Genomic DNA, 10314 nt, shown 5'->3' on the forward strand with positions numbered 1-10314 from the left:
TCAACACAACTGGTGTGTGACATAACCGCATAAAATAAAATACATACACCATAAATTATTCTGTCATAATTACAAACTAGATTTTGACCCGCGCAGGCGCGCGGGTGTATATTTTGAAAAATATGTTGATATTTGTTTTTCATGTAATTATTAGGATTTGAAAAAATGAATCCGAGGAACATAACCGATACCGATCCAAAGATATAGTACCAAACCCAAACATAAATTGATTAAATATTCTAATTATTCAAAATTTTGTTATTTAAAGAACCGAATCTGATCCGAACCGAAGTATTTAGGTATCCGAATTTATCTAAAAATAGATTTATATACTTATATATATTAATTATTTTTAGATTTAATGTATATAAAACATCAAAAATGATACTTTTAAATTGGTTTAAATACTTGAAAATATATATAGATAGTCAAAAGTAAATATCTGAAATAGTTAAAGTATACTCAAATCACCAAAAATACTCAAAATAATTATTGATTTCGTATCCAAAATTTTAAATCAAGCCAATTGATATGTTAAGTTTAAGTATTATGACATATGTTATTCAAATTTATACGTAATATATTATTTTATTTATACATTTTTAGAAATTTAAAATATATAATGATTTAAGACTTTAAAAATAATTTAAATTAGTTATCCAAACCCAAACCAAACCCGCAAAGATCCAAATCGAACTCAAACCAAAATTTAGAAACATTCTAATAAGGCTGAAATCTTTGACCCCGAAAATCCAAAATACAAACCGATCAGAACTAAACCCGTATGGGTATCCAAAAGCCCATCCCTAGTCATTATTATATATCGTATTTTATCATCATATAATTAATCGTATTTTATATGTACCATCATATAAGTAATCATATAATTAATAGTATTTTATACATACCATCATATAAATAACTACATATATTATATTTTTAAAACTTAATATGAAATATGAAAACCATAATTTGAGTTGGTATTTCAAATTGGGCTTTGTATTATATTTTTCTTATATATATTGACAATATTGTTTTATAATGGTTATTGAAAAATAGTTTAGTAAAAATCCATTTTTGAATATATGTATATTTTTGAATCAATTTTTGATATAAATCAAATTTGAATTATTATTTTGATTTGAAATATGTATATAAATTTTAAATTTTGTTTTATGGTTAGTTTAGAAAAAAAATTTTTAGGGAATTAGATTGACCCATTTTGGTATATTTTAAAAGTGGCCTAGATAACTTTCAATTTTTTAAAAAAACATAAGCCCATTACTTTTTTTCTTAATACTACTATCCTTGTTTTCAAACAAAAATATTTTTTTTTAAAAGACTGCAATCCATGTTTCCAAACACTCCAAATTTTTAAAAGTCCTATTCAAGTCTCCAAACACTCCAATTTTGTACTTGAGTTTTAATAAGATAGATGCAAAAACATAATAGTGATAGTTAAAAAAAAAAAAACTAAATTGTACATCCATAATTTCTTTATAAATAAAGTTGACATATCTGCTTTCTCAGGCGTACACGTCGCTCTGGAGAGAGAGGCTGCTTTCTCGCCACATGTCGACACGCTGAGTTGTCTGTGTATCTCACGCGTTTTCCTTTGTTCCGTGTGTCGCTTTTCTGTTTTGCTGATTCCTCGATTTGGGTTTCGTTTATGTTTCGAAAATAAGCCCACATAAGCCCAGATGCTGATGATCGTTGGTGGCCCACGTGATTTTAGGGTTCTTCTTCGCTCTTCTTCTTGCGGCGGATGCCTGACCGTCAAAATTTCACAGAAACTGAACACTCCATTTGCTACCCGTAACACCTCACAACTCCTTAAATCCGATATTTATTTTGAGTTTCCCCTTGATTAATCCACTCCTCCTTCATTAAGATTTCGGTGCACCTGTTCGTTTTCCTTAAAATCTGCTAGATCTCCAGCTATAAATATCTCACTTTCATACCATGCAAACTCCAACTCAAACCAAATCTGCAAACTTTCAATTTGCAAGCAAACGATTCCGATGGCTAATTCATGCACTGTTCTTGCTAACTTGAGAGCCGGGAGATGCTCCAACGTGGAGGAGGTCCGTTTTCTGAGATTCTGTGAGGCCAAGAACATCAACAAAAGGGGACAACTGATGAGCCTTGAGATGTTATTGATTGATGAGCATGTAAGTATCTTTTCCCACACATATAATTATCTTCTCGGTTAAATCTCTTTACGTTATACAAAATTAAAAAAAATGTTTTTTCCCCATTTCTTCCTTAATCAATTTCTTTGCAATCACGTAATTAGTTTTCTATGATTTGTTTTCTGATTTTTTTCCCCATTTCTTGATATGAAGAGTCTACGCTGGTCCAAGGGTCTGTTCCTGCGTCCTTACAACTAACGTTTAGGGGGCGTTTGACCGAAGGATCGGTGTACACCTTAAGTGGGTTCGATGTCACACGCAGCAACCCAAAATTAAGGATAAAAAAGAGTTGCCATAATGAAGAAGCAGAACCACCATGCAAGTTAAGCTCTTCCATTTACTATGGAGGCCAAGAAAAAAAATTCTTTTACAACGACTACCACCATAGATACTGTAAGTCGTAGTCGCACCTATCATACACATAACACCTACGTAAGTAACTTAACAAAACTTATATTTTTTTCTTTACATGTATGTGTAGTCCCTATATGTATTAGTAGTTTAAAGATTATGCGCTTCTTCTTTATCTTTAACTTATGCAGTACAAGAGAGATGGAGAGGAAGGCGATTCCAAAAGCGCATCACGAGGAAACTGGTGAGAAGATATCATTGTTTTCCTATCCAAATTTTAAGATTTATTTAGTGACAAGGTTCGTTTTACCACATTATGCAGAATTTATTAGTTTTCTTTACAATAAAAATTATATTTGGTGATACAGGGTTGCTTTATTACTAACATGCACTGCATGTCATGCAATCCTGAATCTAGCAACTACTAAGGTATCAATACTATTAAAAGGGAAGGAGTCTTAAAAAATCTACTTAAAAAAATTATTGCATCTTTTCATTTTTAAACTAGCATATTATAACTAACCAAATATTATAACTAAACTTTATTATAGCAACACAATTTATGGGACCCATACTTAAATTAACTCAATCACTACTAATATGTTTTATTTCCTAATTGATCATTTATCTTAACTCAAGCAAAACACACATAGTTAAGTTACAACTCCCCTTAGCTACACGTATGAACCAAAAGAAGACAAAATACATATGTTAACCTTATTACTAATCAAAATTAAAAAAAAAAGATATGAGTATACAACATGTATTTATTTAACATAAGATATTATTTCTCATATCAATAGGTCTAACTCATTGTATGTTTCTAAACAAAAGAAATAATTTATCTACATTAAAATTGTAATAGTATTGATTATTACAAAACTTATAATTTGAAATGCATAACATAAATACAATGTGTTTAGTTTATATAACAAATCAAATATTTTATTCTTTTATGTACTATTATAAAGTATATGAGAAGTTTATTTTTTTTTAAAGTATTATAAGATTTTCTGGTTTTTGCCGGATGAGCCGGTGTTGGTTCACAGGTTAATAACGGGGTTTTGGGTCTTATTGGATTTTTAATTAATAGGTTTTCAATAAATCAAAGTTTTATGGAAACATATTAGTTGGTAGAATCTCTGATAGAATACTACATGAAGAACATAAGTCAATCATAATTATATACGACAACTGAGTGAGTCCAAATTGAATATAAAAACATTTCTTATATCTTATCTCATTTATAAACCATTTATATACCTCTACTAAAAGAAGTTAAATCATTTGTAAAAATAAAATGCCTTCTTCGCACCATTTAAATGTATATACACTATTATTTCTCAGCATTCTGTTTCAGTTCGGTATTTTGGTTTTTGTTCTGTTTTGGTTTTGGTGTTTTGGTTCTAGAAATTTAGAAACTGTTTAATTATTTAAAATTTTGATTTGGTTTCAGTTTGGTTATTTTGGTTAAGTAGCAAAGTTGAGAACCGGTAAATATGCAAAAAAAAAAGGGTTAAATTTAATTTTGGTTTGATTCTGGTTTTTCCGGTAACTATGGATTTATAGATAAAAAAATATCAGACAATTTAGGTCTTTCAGTTTAAATATCTTATAATTCAGATTGTTTGGATAAAAATATCAGATAATTCAAATATTTTTTTAATATTTTGAATAAAAATATATTCTGTAATTTGTTTGGTTAATTAGGTTTTTAAATAGTATTTTTTAGGATATTCAGTTATTTAGAAATTGAATATGTTTAATATTTATAATTATATAATTTATATTTTTAAATTCAGGTACCCATTAGGCTCCCAGTTCGGTATCAATATTTAGGTTCCACATATATATATGATATGTTCAGTTATTTATGAAATTTCTTTTAATTTTGATTTTGATTTTTTCAGTTTGGTATGGTTTGTTTCGTAGTTCCGAGTAAATGTGTCCTCCAAACTTACACTATCTTATATATGAATTCATTAATAATAATGTAATTTCAAAAATAAATCTGCGCTTTCTAAGCACGGATCAAAATCTATTTTACATATTAAATGAAATTGATGCTCCATACGCATTAAGATCGCATCTTTGTGGTAATTTCTTCACCTAAAGATATAAAAAATGAAATCTAAATATAGTGGATACAAATATCAGCTTATTTTTTGGTGTGTAGTTAATATTTTCTTTTAGGCACACAAATTATACAAATGTATCTCTGATCCAGTCTTTATTAAAATTTTGTAGGGAATTATGAGACATCATGATATCTATATATATAAAGAAATGTTTGCCTCTCTCCCGTGAAGCCACGTCATCAATTCGTGTGTTCTGGGAGTGACACGTGTCCCATTTTATATTTAGGGCCAAAATAAATGAATGCAGTTAGGGCAATTGAACCCAGCACCTCTAGCACTGGTAATTTCTCTTAGAACCACTAGGCTAAAGTCACTTTTTATAAATATGTGGCCGCGAAAATATTTATTATCGTGTCAGCTGGAAGTCCATGCTTCTTCTGCTTGTGGCCAGGGACGACACTGAACTGACGTCAAGATGAAGATCGTGAAGTTAAAAACTTTGCTCCAAACAGTTTTGCAATGTTTCCAACCTTTATAACTTGATGCATAAAATATATATCAAAAATACATTTGTTGTACACGCTTTTATTAGTTTTGCTTTTAAAAGAAGGTATTTACAGTTATAAATGTTTTGTGCCAGTGAAGTAATGGTTGAAAAATCTCTATACACATGTCATTTTAAAATAACACCCAACTTCTATATATAGTCAATACATATGTCTATGTTATATTTTAGACTAAATATTTTCTCTTTTAAAAATATAGAAAACAATTTTTTTAGTTTACAAGCAAATGTTGCAGAGCAAGTATGCATTATACAAAATAATATATATTTAAAATCCATACACAAAAACATAAAAGTTGTTATAGGCTTCTTTCTGACACATGCACACTCCACTATGAATAAGAATTAAAAAAAAAATTGTATTCTCATCAAACTTTATCACAAATCCACATTTGTACATCTATAATTATGAGTTGGACAATTAGTTAATTTGATACAATACCAAAGCAAGAATAATACCACCGCATACTAATAAGTAAGACATAATAGATAACCAAATTTTTAAATCTTAAAACAAATTTCAACTCGAGCATTTAGTGAATATCAAATTAACTAATATTCCGCCCATAGGGCGGGCCGATCCAAGTAGTCTTAATATGAAATTTGAAGGATCGCTATGAGATAAAAAAAAAGAGAGAGAGTATATATAGAGAGCGTAGCATATTTTATAAAAGAAGAGCAACTCAACTCTTTCTTGAGTCTTGACATGTTGATTTGGTTTGTTTACGACAAACACAACACTAGAGACAAGCATCTTTCTGATGATATTGTTTGTCTAATATTGCCTATGTGAAACAATGCTTTACGAATAATCATATTAGTACTTTACATTTAAATCATAATGAAGAAAAGCTCAAAAAAGGTAAAATATAGAAAAGCTCAGAAAAATTACACTTTTAAAAATAAAAATATACATTTTCGAATAAATTATATTCTTTTACTGAAAATCAAAAAGTGAAACATCATATATTAATTTCAGAGATTTAATTTTAGTATCTATTAAATTATTTTTTTTTATTTTCACAACAAAAAGTGACGACAAGTAAAAATACAATATATATTTACATCTTATTTAGTTTGGAGAATGAAAGGCCATAAATTAACAAAGCTCAAAGTTTACTTTCACAAACCAATAAAAGTATTTAATTTTACTGAAATACAGTAACACCTCTATAAATTAATAATGTTGGGACTTTGAAATTTTATTAATTTATAGAGATATTAATTTAGAAAGTTTCCTTCTTTAGATTTTTTATTTTAAGATACATTTATTCTAAGATAAGAATTTTTTTTGATTTTAGTGTATAGACATTAACTGTTATTTTTTGAAATATGATATTTATATTAATTTTATTATATTATTTGTGTATATAGTATATATTGCATATGACTTAATTGTGGTTTTAAATATAATATTGCAAAATCTCATAATAAATATATTAAACGTTAAGAAAATATAAAGATAATTTCATTATGAATATAAAACATACAATATAATAATAAGTGCTTTTTTATTTAAAATATGTATACATATAAATTATTAATTTATAATTTTAATGGGACCATATATTTACATAGAATTTTTTAAAAAAATATTATCTTATTAATTTATCAATTTGTGTCAAATTTTGAACCAGCCCAAGTTGGGACCGACGAAGTTTATTAATTTATAGAGATTATTAATTTATCGAGTATTAATTTATAGAGGTTTTACTATAAGTAGTTCTAAACAATAAAAAATATCAAAATAAGAAAATAAAATTAATTGAAAAGTACATCTAAAGCATTAATAAAAATTATAAGAATAATAAATCAGCAACATATTGTTATTAAGTCATATAATATATATTTTCAATATTATTAAGGTTTGCACTCTAATAAGTTAAAATTCATTTTATAAATTATATTTTGTAAAAATTGATAGATATGCATTATATATATTCATATAGTAATATAATAGATTAAATTAAATAAAAATTTATATAAAAAACCCGGGAAACCACTGGTTGTTAAGTGAAAATAATCATTCACATATTCTATTTGAAAGCATTATATATTAATAAAAATTCAAATAGTATATTCTTTTCAATAATCCATAATTGTTATTAAAAATACAATGAAACTATTAAAGTCAAAATTGAAATAATTAGTTAGTTTTATATGGTATATGTTTTACTGTAAAAGATATATATATATATATATATAGTCTTCAAAATCCAATGCAAATAAATCTTCCGTATTTTTTTATAATCATTTGTATTTTGTAATGAATATTTAAACTACAATCACAAATTTTCAATGGGAACTTAGCAGTTTATAATTTATAACCATTTTTAAAGTTAAAAACATAACAAAAACTGAAAATAACTAAAACAAGTTAAAAACCCCTAAGATTTTTAGCTTAAAATTTACTCTTAAATCTCAATCACAATTTACACAATATTAATACCTTCTACTCAAGAAGTTGGGTTGGTTGGAGGATGTTGCCGGGATAGATAAGGGACTTCAGCAACTATCCCAGAAATGTCTTCCCCTATAGTCACTGTGGTTCCAACTGAGGCTGCTTGTTTCTTGATGTACCCTAAACCGAAATGGCTTGATCCGTTTCTTCCCCTAGTGTAGCTAGTTAGCTTCCCCACCTGAAAAATAATGTCAAGAATTGATATAACAAAACGTAGATGCTATTCTTTGTTTTAGAGTAACTATGATATGAACGCGATGGTTCGATACCTTTTTCCCGTCGAATGTGATGGTGCTGCCGGGTTCTGCTTGTGCAGAGAGTTCAAGTCCACACAACCTTTGTTTGATTCCATCATATGTTATAAGTCTTGCAATAGTCTCCTGCCCCTTATAACATCCTGGGAGGTTTGAAATTTGTTAACTCTGGGCGCTCATTGTGTCATTTTAGTTCACTAACCAAAGCTTCATGAGTACCTTTGTTCAAAGAGATTGAGTTCCACAAACCCGCTTCCAGAACATTGAATTCCTTGCTGAGTTCTCTCTCAGGTGCTGGCCTTCCTGCAAAACATCAATGCTTTTGGCCTGAGAAACATATAGCTAATGGAAAGGGCAGAAGACATAAAGAACAGCATTGTACAACACTGCTTCCAAATATGCGAGCATCTTTAGAGCTTGTTGACTAATATTACGGTAAATATCGAACAAACATGCCTTAAGTGGTGGTGACCAGATCGAGAAACACTGAGGGGGCCTATATTTGGATAATAGACTTTACTAACCTTGAAGGACTCTAAGTTTCTCCCAGGCCTCAGAACCCATTGGAACGGCACCTTCAGATAGAAGAGTCTTCCAGACTGAAACAGCACCAGCAGGTGACATTAACATGGTAAAGCCTTCATCTGAAATAAGACTCCCGACCCCAACTGTAATTGGCATTCCATCGAACTGAAAAGGAAAAGGAACATGTAAACTATATGCTGCTTCAAAGGATTTGTTTGAGAGTTAAAAAAAAAGGCTTACAGTATAGTGCTGATGTTTGCCATATGGCTGCCCAATAAGATCTCCCAGATTCAGTTTAGACATAATCTGTTTCCAGTTTCTTTTACATTAGCACAAAAACAATTTATTCGAACTACCATAGATGCTAAACAAAGAAAATGGTCACTCTGGTAAAAGAAAGAATCTTACTTGGTTACACTTGGGTCCTGCTAAAGCAAATAAGCAAGTTTGCTTGGTGATATCCTTGATATCTACTTTATCAGCAAAAAAGATATACCTGAGAAGATGAAGATGAGAAGTAAGTGACATCACGATACTCCAATCCAGAGCCTTAATCTTCAAAGAAACCACAACAGTTTTGTATATTTAGAGCAGGGATGAAACGTTATAACATTACTTATTTAGCATCTCAATTATGCTTTGGCACGTCGTTGGAGAAACCATTAGCATTATTGCGTTTTTCTGAAAGGGAAAAGAGTCAACTCTTTTATTATGGTGAATCCAACCTAATATCACACTCCCAGGAAGAAAAAGAGTGTTAATTACCATTATCCAGGCATGTGCAATATCGATCGTTCTTGCAGTTGGGGTAACGAACACAGTGTCACACCCCTTGAGAAACGAGCAAACATATCCACAAAAGTGGTTACTAGAGTTCAACAATCTACACTCGATGATAAAAACAATCACCTGTCCTTCGTTAAGGCATTCAAAATTTGCAGTAGTTTGGTTGTGAAGGAAATGAAGGCGGTCATCTCCACTAACTTGACAGCAAGGAACACCACAGACAGAGATTTAATTAAAGCAAAATGAGTTCCAATTCTAGGCCTGATAAAATACCTCGTATTCTGCCAAAATGCGAGAGGTCAACGACCTGAAAAAAGTCAAATCTTGATCAAACAAGAATCATAAAACGCAAAAAGAGGTTTCAAAGAGAAGATAACAAACCACGACTCCGTTATCAAAAGCATCCAAAGCCTCATCGTCGTTATCAAAACTCTCAACAACACCATCTTCTGACACTATCCCTCCACCCACACTAATTGTATCCTTCGCACAAGTCCATAGTTGCACAATCAATACTCACACTATATATTTAACAAGTGAGAAGAAGAAGAAGAAGCTTACGAGGAGATCGTGATCGATCGGAGGCGGCGAGAAATCAAATTCGGAAGGCGAGACGCATCGGAGCCGAAGCTTCGGTTCTCGAGAGCCACCATTTCGGAGACGAAGGGAGCTGCGTCTAAGAATGGTCCCGTTGTAGAAACATGGAAGCAGGGCTGTAGCAGTCGCGGTGATATGGCTAAGGCCAGCCATCTTCATCACAAGGATTTTTTTTTTTTTTTTGTGTGTGTGTGTTTAAAGTACTCTCTCTCTAATTGCATATATACTAAACGGGAATTGGGGCCTATAACCATGAAAAAAACCAATATTCATCCACTACTCAATTTACCTAACAGTTCGATACACGGCGTCACATATACATATTAATACTGTATTACCCTCTCCTTCAACCAGTGTAACCTGCAAAAGAAATAAATAAATTATTAGATCCACAAAAGTAAATCGTGGCTTACTATTATTCACATCTTCTGATTCGCTACACATTCTCGCTTCTGGTAGATCACAACATCTTCTCCATCCCCTTCTCACTGTAATTCTAGTTGTG

At 30.3% G+C, this 10314-nt stretch overlaps 2 protein-coding genes across 3 annotated transcripts; one reads left to right on the forward strand and one right to left on the reverse strand.

Annotated features, from left to right (window-relative positions):
* The first annotated feature begins 1422 nt into the window (after positions 1-1422).
* On the forward strand, positions 1423-4932 carry LOC117126863. Its single transcript, XM_033276044.1, has 6 exons — positions 1423-2171; positions 2348-2585; positions 2735-2795; positions 2912-2972; positions 4791-4831; positions 4929-4932. The coding sequence occupies exons 1-6, from the start codon at positions 2022-2024 to the stop codon at positions 4930-4932; spliced, it is 555 nt and encodes a 184-aa protein (XP_033131935.1). The 5' UTR covers positions 1423-2021.
* Positions 4933-7466: 2534 nt separating this feature from the next.
* On the reverse strand, positions 7467-10037 carry LOC103830248 (putative transferase At1g60990, chloroplastic). Of its 2 annotated transcripts, XM_009106014.3 has the most exons (12): positions 9774-10037; positions 9594-9695; positions 9486-9519; positions 9336-9409; positions 9192-9257; positions 9043-9107; positions 8835-8922; positions 8667-8732; positions 8426-8591; positions 8121-8204; positions 7917-8044; positions 7467-7825 (listed from the first exon to the last, which is right to left on the reverse strand). In XM_009106014.3, the coding sequence occupies exons 1-12, from the start codon at positions 9966-9968 to the stop codon at positions 7643-7645; spliced, it is 1251 nt and encodes a 416-aa protein (XP_009104262.1). In that variant the 5' UTR covers positions 9969-10037; the 3' UTR covers positions 7467-7642. The 2 variants fall into 2 exon arrangements, with proteins under 2 accessions (XP_009104262.1, XP_009104253.1); XM_009106005.3 differs by having other exon boundaries at positions 9192-9409.
* Between the last annotated feature and the right edge of the window lie 277 nt (positions 10038-10314).

The sequence above is a fragment of the Brassica rapa genome, chromosome A01, assembly GCF_000309985.2.
Source record: "Brassica rapa cultivar Chiifu-401-42 chromosome A01, CAAS_Brap_v3.01, whole genome shotgun sequence".
NCBI lineage: Eukaryota > Viridiplantae > Streptophyta > Magnoliopsida > Brassicales > Brassicaceae > Brassica > Brassica rapa.

Coding starts and splice junctions, on each gene's coding strand:
- LOC117126863 (XM_033276044.1), top strand. CDS start 2,022: ATGGCTAATTCATGCACTGTTCTTGCTAACTTGAGAGCCGGGAGATGC. Junction 2,586..2,734: donor CGACTACCACCATAGATACT/GTAAGTCGTAGT, acceptor TAACTTATGCAG/TACAAGAGAGATGGAGAGGA. Junction 2,973..4,790: donor TGAATCTAGCAACTACTAAG/GTATCAATACTA, acceptor AAAATTTTGTAG/GGAATTATGAGACATCATGA.
- LOC103830248 (XM_009106005.3), bottom strand. CDS start 9,968: ATGAAGATGGCTGGCCTTAGCCATATCACCGCGACTGCTACAGCCCTG. Junction 9,696..9,773: donor CGATCGATCACGATCTCCTC/GTAAGCTTCTTC, acceptor ACTTGTGCGAAG/GATACAATTAGTGTGGGTGG. Junction 9,520..9,593: donor CTTTTGATAACGGAGTCGTG/GTTTGTTATCTT, acceptor GACTTTTTTCAG/GTCGTTGACCTCTCGCATTT.